This window comes from Hemibagrus wyckioides, linkage group LG28 (assembly GCF_019097595.1).
Source record: "Hemibagrus wyckioides isolate EC202008001 linkage group LG28, SWU_Hwy_1.0, whole genome shotgun sequence".
Taxonomy (NCBI): domain Eukaryota; kingdom Metazoa; phylum Chordata; class Actinopteri; order Siluriformes; family Bagridae; genus Hemibagrus; species Hemibagrus wyckioides.
Genome location: NC_080737.1, coordinates 11,512,024 through 11,528,005, shown reverse-complemented (window position 1 = coordinate 11,528,005; position 15,982 = coordinate 11,512,024). Strand labels below are relative to the sequence as shown.

Below are 15,982 nucleotides of genomic sequence, written 5' to 3'. Positions count from 1 at the left end.
CTGGACCCACATTTAATAGTTTTACCAGTTTGGAAATCTTTAGAATCAGATAGTGACACAATGAAAGACGACTGCATGACAGCATAATACTTTATTTTTTATTTTAAATCCCTGTTTATTCAGATGATGGTTACAGATGTCACACATACTGGCAGGTTTCTTAATAGTGTTAGAAACTTTGTTGGGTCCAGATATAATTTAAAGACAGAAGTTTACATCGTAATAAAAATTGCATGTTTATTTTAAAATAAATAAAATGCCATTTCATTGAACTGAGGCATGTCCGAAAGGAGAATATCAGACAAAATAAAGAGAAAGGTTCATGGTTCTCATAATTCAAATGCAGTTTTTGTCACCTCTGGCGTTGCAAGGAAAAAAGTACTTTTATTCCCAACCTGCAGCAGTGAGAAAAACATGAAACAGCACCTTGAATTTAGTGCAGCCAGACCAACCCCAAAGCATTTAAAACCATTACAATACATACCTCTTGTAACACCTCATATATTTTTGTCTAAGATTATAGTCCATTTTAATCTACTCCCTTTATTGTAATATGATCAACTTTCTGATTCTATTAACATCCTGGTGTAAGTGTGAACATGAGGCCAGATCATTGTCACTATGATCACTGGGGCACTCGCTGTTAGAGCTCATCAACCTTATGGTGCTGCAGAGAGGAAACGGAGGTACTGGGGGTGAAACCTCTGTTGAACAAAACCCACTTGTCTAGGAAGTCATTTCTTACACGTTTTGGCAGTGTTGATAAAAGGCAGGGTCAAAGTTGTAGAGTTTCTTTCATTTGTCTTCAGTAAGTGCTCTATCCTGCCCCAGGAGTTCTGAGTGCAATGTAGAAGAATTCATTGTGTGTGTGTGTGGATGAGGTTAGTCCATGAGGAAACACCTTGCTCAGACACATTCACACACGTGCACATGGGCAATTTATTTTAGCCAATCCACCTACCTGCATGCTTTTGGTTAGTGGGAGACTCCTGCACCATCCACGTGGCACAAACACAGCTTGACTTTGTTTTATTGAACCATTCTTGTGTGGAATTTTGATCACTGTCCCACTGGAAAAATCCAACAATGAGTCAGTTGTAGCATCATGGCACAGATTTTCATTTAAAATCCACTGGTACTTCATGCCATGTATCCTAGCAAAGTTTCCCACAGCTTTTGGAGGTACGTCTGTCTCACATCATCTACATTATACCCAACAGTTGTATTTCAAGTCTATTCTGTACAAACATCCTTCTTTTTACACCAAACACAGCTGCACTTAAGGATGGCCCTGCACTTACAGCGTAAAGTTTGCTGTGGATGGTCACACAATCACTCCATAAAGAGTGTACAGCCTAATGACTACATGTGCTAATAACTATGCTCATGTCTCAGACTGTAGATAATTTATAATAGTCTATAGTATTCAGGTGAAATTAAGATTTTTTTTAATATCAACAGTGACTCTAAGACAAGTGTGATGGAAAGATTCCCATTTTAAGCATCAGGGTCATTGATGATTTCAATACAAACAGTTCTAGAAGAATAATGCTTTAAAGTCACACTGTCTAGAGTTGGTTCCATGTTGAATCTGGTTTCTTCCCTCGTGTCGTCTCAGTAAGCTTTCCTTGCCACCCATCATTAAGGGACAAATCTAAATCTATATCCAGAAGTCATTTTATGCCTAAATGTAGAAAGCACTATAAATAAATAAAATTTAATTGAACTGTAACTCTAAAAGTCCCACTTTCCTCATGTGATCACAGAACCCAGTTCTAATCAAAGTCCAGCGAATCCCAGGTGCTTATATATGTGGTTATTTGAAAGATTTGTTCTTGCATGCCTTCGAAATTTGTTTTTAATTGTAGATTTGGAGACTTTTCACTCATGAAAAATGAAGAGGATCCTTAGAGGGGCAAAAATCCCTACAAGGAACAACATCTGAGGAATTATTGCCTTTCTAATGATCCTCCTCATTTTGCATGAGAGAAAAGTCTCCAAATCATCTCTTCTAAGCAGTTTCTTCCAAGTAGTTTAAAGCTTTGGTTGTTTTTAATTATCACCCTAACCATGGATATGGGCATTTTCAGAGTATGTAGCTTATATATATATACACACACACACAGCCGTTGTCACAACACACTTCTGTCTTATTTCTAATTTTCCTCACGTCACTGAAAGATCATTTATCACTGGATTTTGAACTCTGTCAGCTCACGTTTCTACTCCATTGAAACAGGAAGTCCTGGATAACGACTTATACACTACCAGTCAACAGTTTGGACACACCTTTTAATTCAATGTTTTTTGTTTAGGGATTTATTTTCTACATTCTAGAACAATACTGGAGATTTCAAAACTATGAAATAACACACATGGACTTAAGTAATCCATATCTAATGACAACAAAAAACAGTCAGTTGTTATTTTAAGACACGAAGGTCAGGTGTTCTGGAATAGTTCTTGCAAGAACAGTATTGTCAAGTGCATTTGCAAAACCCATCAAGCACCATGATGAAACTGGCTCACATGAAGACCATCCCAGTAAAGCAAGACCAAAACTGACCTCTGCTGCAGAGGAGAAGTTCATTTAGAGTTACCAGCCTCAGAAATCACCAATTAACAGCACCTCAGATTAGAGCCGTTATGAAGGCTTTACAGAGCATCAGTAGCAGACATATCTCAATATCAACTGTTCAAACGAGATTATTGTGTATTTCGGCCGCCTTCAGCATTGTTTTACAGTGTAGAAAGAAATAAACATCAGAAAAGACCATGGAATTAGAAGATGTGTCCAAACTTTTGACTGGTAGTGTATATTCCTAAATACTATAAAAAAAAGTTTCAGTTATTATTTGCATAGAATAAATAAGATCTTCATAAGAGTTCTCTCATATATTTAATTTCTCTAATTAACCACTAAAACATTTTTTCATTATTTTTTAACCACAGATGTCATCCAGCCATTCCAAAGCCACTGAAAACGTTTCAGATTTTATTTACTAGTTGTATGATTATATACATAAACAGCTACTGGGCCAAAAAAGACATCCACACTACACATCAACAGGAATAATCACCATGATCCCATTCAGATCCTGTTGCTGTTACTGAAGAAGTCCTCTGACTGTGTGGGAAATGTAAGGAAAGGTATTCGCTGGTTTGTAGATCACCTTTCAGCAGTAAAAAGCCACCTTGAAGCAGGCATGTCTGCACTGACCCCAACAGGACACTCGGAAATCATATTACACACATCATACCATCCAGGTCAGGAAATGGAATTGGCAAGTCGGTTCTCCATGAGAACAATTTCAAAATCATTTGACAAGCAAGTAAAAGCCTGCCAAAAAACAAAAGTCTCATGTCCGGAACCTGCTCTTTTACAGGTTCTTGTTCGGAGTCCATCTGACTCAGGAAGCTCTGAAGCAGCCGTTCATCTGAGGTAATACTCAATAGCAGCAGAGAAAGCAGCGAAACCTCCACAGCCCAGAACTCCAGCCTTCAAGCCAGCTAATGGATAATAAATAATTACAGTTTCAACTGTTAAAATATGAATAAATATCTCTGATTACAAGCAGCTTCACACTGTGCAATTTCAGTAAAATTACAGTCTCGCTGTATGACAAGAGATCAATAAAATCTTGGCTGAAGCCTACAACAGACTGTTCTCCATATCAGATTATACGATGAAGATCCTCCAAGGAAATTACTACATTCTATTTAAATCAGCAATTATTGTGATCTTAGCTTACTCTCAAATGAGGTCACATAAAAATTCTTCAAGCTTAAAGGAGGATATTTCATGTCCAATGGCAGGTAGGGTATATGTAGCTGTCCCAGCAGTTTTGCATAATCCTGTGCCATCTCCTTATTGGTGGCTTTTAGCTGAGTGGTGTTGCAGCATACACACACATTTGACTCACATCCAAGGAATTGTTGTGTGATTTTTGTCTGCGTTTAATCTGGGCCACAAATTGTAAACCAGGCATAACAGTGGAGTTTAATAAAGGTGTGTAAATGTTAATGATGTGAATCCTACCTCTGAATCCAATCGCTCCTCCAGTAATACAGCCGCTGTACACTGCATTCTTCCAGTCTGATTTACCGCGATGCTGTGACGGAATAAGTATTCGGTTATCTACATTTTATTGCGTTTACATGGCAGAGGCTAGATTTCTTTTCTTTTTTTTTTTATTAAGGTGAAGGTAAATAAAATGATGGGACTTGTATCTAAAGCAAAATTTCTTTAATGGCTACAAGATGGTGAAGTCAAGCAGAAAACTTACTGATTCTATAATGCATTCTGTACATGAGAACATGGCACCAACAATTGCAAAGTTTTTAGCGTAGGACATTCCTCTCTGTCCCATGTCTCTCAGCACTTCTCTCGCTGTGGGGGTCTTCAGTGGGTCTTTAGGATCGAACCCAACATTGGTGTCTATGCCAGCTGTGAAGACTCCAAAAGCACCACCTAACACAAAACCTGGCAAAAGAAAAGGAATTAAGCAGTTAATAAGCACGCAACAATAATGATAACATTTTAGAAAAATAAAACATGGAGGTCTTTTCAGCTCCAGCTATCTCTAATGAGCAAGCCTGAGGCAACTGTGGCAAGGAAAAAACTCCCTTAGATGGAAGAGGAAGAAACCTTGAGAGGAACCAGAGGAACCCATCTTCATTTGGGTGACACTGGAGAGTGTGATTAGCTGATGGTTTTTTATAAGAAGAGAGTGTTAGATTTCCAGTGTCCTACATTTCCAATGTCTAATTACTGATCATTGTCATTGCCAATGATCCATCACTGATCACCATCATTCCCTATGACCAATCACCAGTCATCGTTGTCCCCAATGCGAACTGCTTCATATTAAACTCTTCATATCTTTAACTTATCTTATTCTTTATATCTTAAACCTATTCTTATTTTCATATATTAAACTCTTTGTGATGTTTACTACAAATAAATGTCAGTTATTACCTCTATAATTCAATTCAATCTATTTGTATAGCACCTTTTACAATGGGCGTTGTCTCTAAGCAGCTTTACAAATGAAGAGAAACAGAGAAAGGAGGAAAAAAAATTATTAAATTAAATTATTAAACTATTTTATCCCCAATAAAAAGCCTGAGGCGACAGTGGCAAGGAAAAACTCTCTGTGATGATATGAGGAAGAAACCTTGAGAAGAACCAGGCTCAGAAGGGAACCTCATCCTCATTTGTTTGACACTGGACAGGAAATAATATAAATGTAAATAATGTCCTTTCTACAACAGCAACCAATGGCTCATGAGGAAATATTAGGTCAGTGTAGTTTCTGAGTTCATTATAGACACTAATTCCTTGCTGTCACAAGCTGACAGATGTAACGGCAGATCCGTGACGGTGTTATAGTCCCCAAATGGCTCTGTCCACGGCTGTCTCCTGGTCACAGGCTGTCCACACAGATCCATCCACAGCGTCAGTGAGCACCACCAAGCGACCAGACTCCGACCAGGGGTACAGCCAGTGGTCACACCGGAAACTCAGAACACTCTCTAACCATTTCCTTCATGTCTATTCCCTGACTCACTACCACTCTTTATTTACTATGGGATCTAGACAGAAATGTAAGTGTTTTGTAAATGGTTAGTTACTTGATTTGACACTGTTTGGTGTATATACATGAACCATTTGTGGTGTATTTCTTTCTATGAGAAATCGATTACTTTCTATTTTGTCTTCAGAAAATCGTCCTTCTTTCCTCTGAAGAGTTTGCAATACTGAGCTTAATAAAGAGTTCTCAATATGACTGTTGTTCATATTCTTATATTTGTGTTAGACCGTCATTATTCAGCTCCATTCAAGTACAGCTCATAAAGACAATATGCACGACAATATGTAACGATCATTGCAAATATCGATCATCATAACTCATTCCCATGCGCTGTGGGTGTTGTGTTTCTCTCGTTACCTCCGACACACGCCAGCGTTGCTTTAAAAGCGCAGCTCTCCATCCCACGTTCAATCATCTTCTGCTCATCCGTCTTGTGCGGGGTCGGTAAACCGCCCATAACGCTCGGATTCAGGTCTTTAATTTTTCTCTTATCACCGATGAGATGATCCAAGAGAACACTGTAATGAATTTGGCCATTTTCGCCTCCGGACACTGCTGTGGACTGCGCCGAAACACTCGGTACTGAAGCATCGCTGCTCCTCACGGGCGCCGCCATGATGAAGGTGTGCTTGTCACAGGCTGGTAAATCTAGCTGTGCAAAAATATTTCTAGTTTCGACACAAAATTAAATACAATGTAAGTAACTTCGTGCAGTACATAATTACAACAAATAAAGAAATCCTAAACGCATACACTGAAGGTTTTTTGCATATAATTATAATGTCGTTGAAAAAGCTTTTTAATGGACAATAATATCTCTGCAGCAGATTCAACACGATGAAGGTCGTAGCTGGTCTCCTACTGGACATGTAATGAACTACATACAATGTCTGACCTTGTGAAACCTGGTTTTTGACTATTTATTTTTATTACATTCATTGGTTTTAAAAAAAGAATATTCATTGAACCTTATAAAGATCTCAGAAAATCATCACAAATTTTATAAACACTATATATATAGCCTAGGCTTATACCACTGAAATTTGTGGTTATAAGTTATATACAGTATGTCATTGGTCAGATTTGACCTGAGGCTAAACTCTCTCAGAACAAATACTGCCTGAGTTTGATATACTGTGGTATTTTCTTTTGTTCATTCATTTTCAGTAACAGCTTCATCCTGGTCGGGGTAGAAAAGGATCCGAACCAACCATTTTGTGGTCTTGGTTGGGGAGCATGCCAATTCTATTCAATTTATTTGTATAGCGCTTTTAACAATACACATAGTTTTAAAGCAGCTTTACAGAAGTATAGAAACAGAGAAGGGAATATATAAAATTAAAGTTACTATTTTATCCCTATTTTTATCCCTAATGAGCAAGCCTGTGGCAACGGTGGCAAGAAAATGCTCTGAGATGATATGAAGAAGAAACCTTGAGAGGAACCAGGCTCAGAAGGGAACCCATCCTCATTTGTTTGACACTGGACAATAAATAATATAAATGTAAATAATATCCTTTCTACAACAGCAACCAAGAGCTCATGAGGAACTATTAGGTCAGTGTAGTTTCTTAGTTCATTATAGACATTAATTCCTTGCTGTCACAAGCTGACAGATGTAACGGCAGATCTGTGACAGTGTGATAGTCTCCAAGTGGTTCTGTCCTCGGCTGTCTCCTGGGTCACAGGCTGTCCACACAAGGAATCCCTAATGAGCAAGTCTGAGGTGACAGTGGCAAGGAAAAACTTCCTGAGATGATATGAGGAAAAATCCTTGAGATGAATCAGGCTCAGAAATATCAACAGTTTTGTTTTTATTACCTTACAAAATAATTGATTTTTCTTGTGGTTAGGGCAGTATCTTCGGTGACTGAGTTTATGCAAGTCCTGTCCACAATGCCAAAAGATCACCTGCTCAAAATACAGGCTGTTATAACAAGAGGTTGGGTTACAGTTTTACTTAGACCTAGATGACTCTTAATTCCAAATTAACGAACAAATAAATTAAGGGTTAATAATAAATATACTTGTAATGCCATGCTGATATTCTGATATTTTATTTTTTTCACTTTTTTATTACGTCACAACTTAAAGATATTGTTGTCATGTTCCGTTTAAACGCTAGATGGCAGTGTTGGTCGAACATTTACGATTGCTTGTTGCTTGTGATGATATGCAAAATGTCTGCATGTAAAATGCACTAAATTTGTAGAAAGCTGGGAAAGTCGCCTCTCAGAACGTACACAGTAGTTATAGCTCTCTAGAGGATATCTGGTTTATGGTGAGGGAAGACACAGACGTCGTTTTAGACTAAAGGCTGCCTGCATGGTGCGACCTAATTTAACAGTCTTGTGTTACATTTTGTTACTCAGTTACACAATAGTTTCAGGATGAACTGGAAATGAACTGGGAATGTTCTTTATAATACACAGACAATCATCCTGAAGAATATTTTTGACATACATTATTCATGAAGTACTGTATAATATAATGTGTTATTTACTTTTTAATGGAGTTTGGATGCCTAATATTTGTAATACTTTAAGGTTAAAGGAAAACCTTCTGTTATGTTTTCTATAGGAGGTTTAATAACTCCAGAAGGATAAACCCAAAGGGTGCTTACTTTTGGGGTTTTTTTCCCATAAAAGTGCATTTTTTTTATGCTGGCTTGTAAAGCAGTTTGAGGAAAGCAATCAGAGTTTTCTAACACCCACACCAACCACCGACCCCATCCTACCACACATACACCATTCACATTTTCTTAATAACATGGGCCTGGAACATTTTATTCATTGAGAAAAAGACGGTTTTCACAGTTTTTGTCAAGTGACACTCACATAGTAGCAGTGAACATGTGTTAAAGAACATATATATAACATATATATATGTATATATATAAAAAGCCTTCCACAAGATACAGTGTAATGGTTATAGGCTTAAAGTTATAGGCTTTTGAGTATGGGAACACTGTTTGTGCCCTAGAGATTTGATCAGCTTCACATCAGCATTAATTTGAACAGGAATCACATAATCATCATTGATGCTCCTCCCAGTTCCATGAAGATAAAACTGCTTGCATAATCCTTGCTAAGAAATAAATCTTGATAGGATTCAACATAAGAGCAATCTGAAATATTCCTTATTACAGTATCTGTGTATAATTCTAGGTTGTGTCTTGTAGCGACAAGGATCCCATGGTTACAGTCACAAAGGTCGCAGGTTTTCTTCAAACCAATGTTTGCTGTAACCATACTACTGCAAGTCCTTCCGGTATGAGCTGTTCACACAAACACAGCATGGCTGCTTGTGCTTGGCTCTATGGCTGTAATGAAACTCATGTGGTTTCACTCTCATGTTATCTCGATCTTATTATGCTTTATGATTATGTCAGCAGTTTCAATTTTTTTTATGTTTTATGTTCCTGGAATTGAGATAAGCATCACTGCTGAATAAGATCTATATACCTATATCACCTGTGTGAAAATAAAATTGCCCCTAAACTTAACTGCTTGTACCAGTTTTAGTAGCAACAACTTCAGTCAAACGCTTCCAATCGCTTGGGATCAGGACTGCTTCTGAGCCCATTGTCAGCTACATTGTCTTGGAGGTATTTGGTAGACCAGCCTTTTATCTACAGTATATCGCATTAAAGATGGAAAAATATCTACATTTTTATTTTGTAATATCACTTTCTTTTATTTTAAAAAGGGATAAAGATAATATATATATATATATATATATATATATATATATATATATATATATATATATATATATATATATATATATATATACAGGAATATTTAAAATTCAGAATAAAAATGACAAAGTTTACAATTTCATTTTATATTGATCTGTAAAAAGCAAGCCAGAGGCAATGGCTGCAAGAAAAAACAAAGGAAACTTTGAGAGGAACCAGACTTAAAAGGGAACCCGTCCTCATCTATGTGACACCAGAAAATTTACTTCCTCCCCATAACTTAATATAGTCAAGTGCGATTGTGTAACTTGGAGCTTTTGAGCAACTTTTAAGTATGAGAATCAGCAGAATTTCTAAATTCATTATGGTTAAACAGTTACTTTCTACTGAAGCCATTATATATGGCTTTAGCCATTATAAATGACTGAGGTCCATCACTACCCTTGGACCATCAAGCTTTTATAACCTTTGCTTTGTCTTTTTAAAAGCTGCTCTCTCTATCCTCAGATAATTTCACTGTAAAGTCACACGATTCAGACGGAAAGACCTCCGCCGTAATACATTTGCAAATGTAAATTAAAGAACAACAAGGAAGAAGGGGGTTTACGAAAACACATATAATTAACCCAGAAGAACAGAAAATCAAGTGGAGGTTTAATGCTAGACCTCATGCAGGTTTAATTCCCACCTTGCAATGAAAAATTGTGCATAATTCATATAACAGATGTCTGAAAGACTGAAGGATAGCACAAAGCTCTAACAGACTCTTACATTGAAACTGAACAGTTAAAAGTTGCTTGGTATTTTATTTCCAGTTTGTAGAGATTTGGGACCTCTGGTGTTTAAACAGTGCAGTTACATTAGATCCATCCATCCATCCATCTGTCCTCTACACTGCTCATTTTACTGGATCTCGGAAAACCTGGAGCCCATCCAAGGAGACTCAAGCCACAAGGCAGGGTGTACCCTGGAAAGGATGCTAGTCCATCAAAGGGCATAATCACATACACACACTTACACACCCATCCATTCACACCCTCGAGTAACCTGCTCTGCAAAACTGGTTTGATTGAAATCTGTAAAAGAAATCTTAGTCAGTACTTTAACATGTAACATAAAAATCAGCGTAGTGGAAGGAGATGGAGTGTGTAGCAGTGGCCACAAGTTTTTTGTGTCCTGTTCTACCATTTCTGCTCCATAAAGAAAGACCCATGACCTTTCACTCTTCTAGAGTTGTCTGAAAGGTGCTTCCTTTTATGTGTCAATCACCACACTGGACAAATAAAACACTCTATTCTATTCTATGAACTTTTCACGGTATACCGGTATACTGACACACCCCTACATGAGAACCAGGCCAAAGGGTTCCTCAGTGTCATTCTGAGCAAGATGGAAATTGTCTCTTCCACCGTACACGACGCTCTAACAGACATTTTTGTTTCTAGTCATTCCTTTATCATTCTTTGATAAATCCCTTCCTTTTGAAGCATAAAATTACAACGCGAAAAAGACTAATGCATATAATGACACGTTTACCAAACAGCCTTTAGTTCTGTGCACGTGAAATACCACAAACATGTGCTGACACATACACACAGCAGCAGAGCTGAGAGGCATGCCAGCGCATACTTCTTGCCAATAGGTCATTAATTTTACATGCAAGTCTAAACCCACATACTTATCTTCATCCTTATTTACAATGATTCTATCACCGGTGTATCTGCTTGATTTTTTTTTTTTTTTTTTTTCTTCATTTTGCTGTGATGGTGTGATGATAAAGTTACAAAAAAAAGCAAACTAAGTCAGTGAACATGAGCTTGTAAGCTGAATGAGAAGACTTCTATGGGTGAAGCTTGCAGAATTTCTTGTTTATTTATTTTATTTTTTTTTTAATGCATGCGTTTTATCAGTTTATAATAGAAACTAAAAGCAACTGATGATGGAATGCCATGGTTATCTCTTCCCCTTCTCCATTTCAGCTCATGAATAACAGGAATGTCAGCATTCAGGAATTTTCTAACGCCAAGGGGCTGCTATTTTTCACTCCTTCACTCATTCAAACCCACCCACACACACACACACACACACACACACACAAAGCATTCAGGATAATACCTTTATTAAACTTAATTTAATATTCGACAGCTGCGTCTTACTTACAGACGTCAATCTATTGGAAAATATTTTAAATATATAAAATATATGCATAGATTTTGATAATAATTTATTATACAAATACACTGTGGGAAAATACAGTACTAAAACACTATACATGATTTTAATGACATTACTACACACTACGATTAAATATCAAGCATAAAGACATTGTTTAACTGTAATGAAAAAAGAAATGGTTTCTTGTAATGTCCTCATTAAGCCTAATGTGGTCAATAATAGCAGCACATGCACAAAGTAGACTTACTAAACTGGGGGAATGGAGCTAATGTGGAAGACAGGTGGAATATAAAAAATACAGCAAAGATCAGACAGCACACATTACATCTAGTCAACACCGGCACGATTCTGCTGTAAAAATGTAATCAGCAGTTCATTTGGTAATTGAAAAGACATCAGAACAACACTGGTCTGGATATGAAGTTTTTAGCTTTGGGGTATTTGGGGGTAATAAGTTGATGATTGTAGCCAGGCTTGTTACCTACAGTGGCCTAGAAGTGCAAATCATGTTAACAAACCAAAAAAGACAGCATTAAATCTGAAGATGCAGCAACATTAACTTGAAATGCCAAGTTTGGGTCCCTGTTAAACATCACATGCTTGCTGCTAATTATCTACAGAGGATGTTTACAGTTAGAGGAAACGTAAGCCCATCTTATCATGCTTTCATCTGCATCTGTTTTCATCGAACCCATTCATATGATGTGGTTTTAGATATGCCAGCACCTTTGCATGGGATCAGTGTGAGCATGTGAAAAAAAAGGAAGCTTGGATATTCAGAAGAATTGAAAACAAGGGCAGTTGTACCTTCTGATGTTTAGCTAAGTTAGCCAGGAGCATGCAATGTTTAATAAGGACTCATCCGTTCCATTTTGAGTAAATGTTGTCTTGCTGAGTATTACCGTGTTTTTGTTTACTAATCTGTTGCGTTTTTACACTCATGTGGGACTGTAGATTATTAGCCAAACGAAACCCTCAGAAAACTAGGTCACATCGAGTAATCACAGGAGGGAACTCAGTTTTATCTGCTTTTTGCATAGATCTCACCAGAGGGAAATGGTGTGTTGCAACACTGTTAGGCTTAGCTCAGATGTGATACTTGTTCAGCAGATGATAAACTAGCAAATGAACAGAAATATAAACGAAACATTCCACGATGATGGTTGTGTGCTGGAAAGAGTCTGAGGGAGTACAATGGTCTTTTCTCTAGCAGAATTAATCATCTAAAACAATAAATCCCAGTAGTCACTGCCCACCTGTAAGACTGCTATGTGAAGGATTCCTGTAATATTTGCTAACATTATTTATACTGACAGCTTCCTAGTTTTGGGGTAATGAGTGAGTCTTTTACAGGCAGCTAGCTCATCTTAACAAATTGCTAAGCAAAAATGCTACCTGATAGACTACTCGTTAATATGCTCATCTTTTTTAAACATTAAACATTATCTTAGGCAGTCATCTAGCACTTGCTAATATCTAACACAATCACATAACTCAGCTTTAAACTGTGAAAGGCAAAGGAAGTCATGGCAAACTAACCACTTTGCCAAGAGTTCTATAAACTACAAGAAGAAGATAAGCCAGTGTTTAGATAAAAACACTTATTTACTGCTACGCTAGCTCTGAAAGGCCCATACTATGCAAGGCACTTTTAAAAAGGTAACCAATCATTTAACTGCAAACCCCTTTGAATAACAGTTTTCTTGTTGTTGAAATGGCCTTTACTGAGCATGGACATTTTGTTGAGTAGCTGCTGCTTTGTAAACAGTCTGACGAAACTTAAGGGCCACTAGTTTAAGGACACTGTGCCTTACTCAAACCTTCATTTGATTCCTGACACTCCAGCCTTCCAACAAATACAAGAAAGTGAAATGAAAACAGACCTTTACCACCTTAACAGTTTATCGTAAAAGCAGGATGATCTACTTGGCTCATTGGTGAACTGATAATATAACTGCCCCACAAACAATATACTGAGTGGAAGCACTATATTTAGTCCTCAAGCTATCTGTAATTAAAAGCCCACAGTGAGAAGTATCTGTATGGCCATGGAGATACAGGGAACTTGACCAATGGTGTAGGCTAATGAGCGTGTTGGTGGTTTTAGGGCAAACAGATAGGCAAGAGTGTGCACGAGCCGACCCAAGAAGAAGATCAGGAAGTGAGCTTGTGCTATAACCAGTGATGGCCCCGTCATGGAGTAGATGGCACCCAGGAAGAAGAAGGGTAAGATATTTTCCAAGTCGTTCAAATGAGCTCTGAAACACACACACACACAGAAATGTTAAAATATGTAGATGGTTCTGAAATCATCTGGCCCCTGATGAGGCAGAGATGAGAATTCAATTCCTTATGTGGTTCCGCTGACGATACTTGCGTCGATGCATGCACACACAAGAAAGCCATAACATCTGTTTTCGTTCAACTGGCTGAGTTATACGTGATTCAGTGTCTTGAAAATATGCCCAGATACTTAGGTGTCTACCAACATCATCCAAACACTAACAAACTTTTTCTCTGTCGGCCAGATTCACTTGTGTAGTCATTCCTTAAGCGGAGTAAGAGTCTATAATCAGTGTCTGAAACAGTTATATTTCTCCTCACCCATGAAATATTTTGGCATCTACACCTGGAATTTCACAAAATTACACAAGATGAGGAGCAAGTGTGGATCAGTGCCACAAAATCCTGCATTACCCAATCAAGCCAAGTAATAATGCTGTCATTTAAAAAACATTTCCTTCTTCCTAATCCTTTCCCTTTCAGATGTTTTTGATATCAGAAAAATGCCCATTATTCATTTCCTTTAAGAAGGGAACACTCAAAAAAAAAAATCAGCCTCAGACTGATAATATCTGCCTATTTTTAACATTTTCATTTTATTTTATAACCTTGGACACACGCAGTATTTATACAATCATAAACAATATTGCTGGGTTGCACTACCTATGAAATAAATGTGAATTTAGAAAAAGCTGTCTTTAATTGTCAAATGTATATCACAGCACAGAGAAATTTATCCCAGTTTGTTAGGAAGTTGGTGTCAGAGATCATGGTCAGCCATAATACAACACCCCTGGAGCAAAGGGAGTTAAATGCCTTGCTCAAGGGCCCAATTGTGGCAGCTTGGTGGGGTTGGGGCTTGAACCCCTGACCTTCTGATCAGCAACCCAGTGCCTTAATCAATGAGCGATAAAAATATGAACTTAAAGTGAAAAGTAGCTAAACGTTCCACTGGAAATGGCACAGCTTAGGCAAAGCATTTTCTGCATATAGTGTTCCATCATGCAGACAGGAAGGTTTCCAGAAAGCACTATTTCACATTTCCACAATCATTCCACACAACCATCAAAGTCCCAGTCCCATGATCATAACAGCTGGGAGACAAACTTTGTAGCAACAGCTGGAAATGAACAGGCCTGTAATAATTCAGAGCACAATAGGAGTGGAATGTTTGTAAAATACTGTTCTGTGATAACATTCTCAATCTGTTCCAATCCACTGCTTGTGTAGGAAGGAAAGGGATTGGATTTGAAATGGACTTCACTTGGAATTGAGTCAAAAGAAACACTGGGCTTTGTTTAGGAAGGCAGTGAAAACCATTTTTAATCTTTTATTTATCTTCTAGGTAATATTTCCATTTAGGGTTAAACAGTGTGCAAAACACATTTTGGAATAATTCCCTTTCCAAAAGAAATTTTTGGAAAGAAACTTAAATAGACAGAAACAGTTTAAGTTTCCTTTCACGGTGTCCCAAGAGTAACAGATTTGTATTATTTTATAACCCATAAAACATCTTCAGACTCTCACTCACATGGAAGCAAAACCACCATCCTGTCAGTAGCTGAGTTTTTAACAAACAACCAAAAAGAGCCTGCTGAAGTTTACTAAATGTGTTCATGAGAAAGAAAATGGGTGTTTAAATGACTCTAATGAAAGTGTCCGGGTTTATTGCTAGAGTCTATCAAACGTTTTTATATATCAAGATCTTGCAGTAAATTAATTTGTGGCCATGATCTTAGTCTAACAGTAGCCTCAGAACAAATTTTCACTGTGTTAATCAGGGAAATATCATGAAGATCAATAATTGCTGAATAAATAGGTTTTAGAATGAACTCTCCAGCTGTAAAAAAAAATTATGCAGGGTTTATATTTCCTTTCAAAGTTCAAATGCGTCAAGTGACACCATATGAAACTGACTTGACCGAGTTAGATAGACATAGACCCATGCGTTTCTAAAATAAGAGGAAAAATGACAGAGACAGAGCCCAAAATGAACAAAAACCAGTTGTTTTAGAAACATCCCACACACATTTCTGAGAAGGAGGCCCATAGGGTGAAGACGTTTGAGCTGTGTCACGTTAAAGGAAGAAAATATTCAGCCCAGTTGCTCAGATGCTAAGTGTTTCCAGACTGAGGAGATTAGCTCCTAGTGGTTGGATTTTTTTAATCACAAAAGGCGGGAAGATAGCTTTGCTCTACTCTTGGTCTCTCTGAAGGGAGAAGACCTACC

At 37.5% G+C, this 15,982-nt stretch overlaps 2 protein-coding genes across 5 annotated transcripts in view; both read right to left on the bottom strand.

Annotated features, from left to right (window-relative positions):
• Positions 1–76: 76 nt before the first annotated feature.
• timm22 (translocase of inner mitochondrial membrane 22 homolog (yeast)) lies at positions 77–6,244 on the bottom strand. 4 transcript variants are annotated; one of them, XR_009203881.1, is made up of 5 exons: positions 5,952–6,244; positions 4,287–4,483; positions 4,040–4,112; positions 962–1,070; positions 77–395 (listed from the first exon to the last, which is right to left on the bottom strand). XR_009203881.1 is itself a non-coding variant. In XM_058382598.1 (4 exons), the coding sequence occupies exons 1-4, from the start codon at positions 6,208–6,210 to the stop codon at positions 1,060–1,062; spliced, it is 540 nt and encodes a 179-aa protein (XP_058238581.1). In that variant the 5' UTR covers positions 6,211–6,244; the 3' UTR covers positions 77–1,059. The 4 variants fall into 4 exon arrangements, 2 of the variants coding, with proteins under 2 accessions (XP_058238581.1, XP_058238579.1); XR_009203880.1 differs by having other exon boundaries at positions 962–3,510; positions 5,952–6,243; XM_058382598.1 differs by having other exon boundaries at positions 77–1,070.
• Positions 6,245–11,501: 5,257 nt separating this feature from the next.
• Positions 11,502–15,982, bottom strand: part of ptges (prostaglandin E synthase) — a 5,873-nt gene continuing 1,392 nt past the window's right edge. Inside the window, exon 3 of the mRNA XM_058383706.1 lies at positions 11,502–13,727. Coding sequence (XP_058239689.1) covers positions 13,484–13,727 — 244 coding nt within the window. The 3' untranslated portion in view covers positions 11,502–13,483. The remainder of the gene's footprint in view (positions 13,728–15,982) is intronic.

Coding starts and splice junctions, on each gene's coding strand:
- timm22 (XM_058382596.1), bottom strand. CDS start 6,210: ATGGCGGCGCCCGTGAGGAGCAGCGATGCTTCAGTACCGAGTGTTTCG. Junction 4,484..5,951: donor AACGCTGGCGTGTGTCGGAG/GTAACGAGAGAA, acceptor TTCTTTTGCCAG/GTTTTGTGTTAGGTGGTGCT. Junction 4,113..4,286: donor CAGAATGCATTATAGAATCA/GTAAGTTTTCTG, acceptor ATTCCGTCACAG/CATCGCGGTAAATCAGACTG.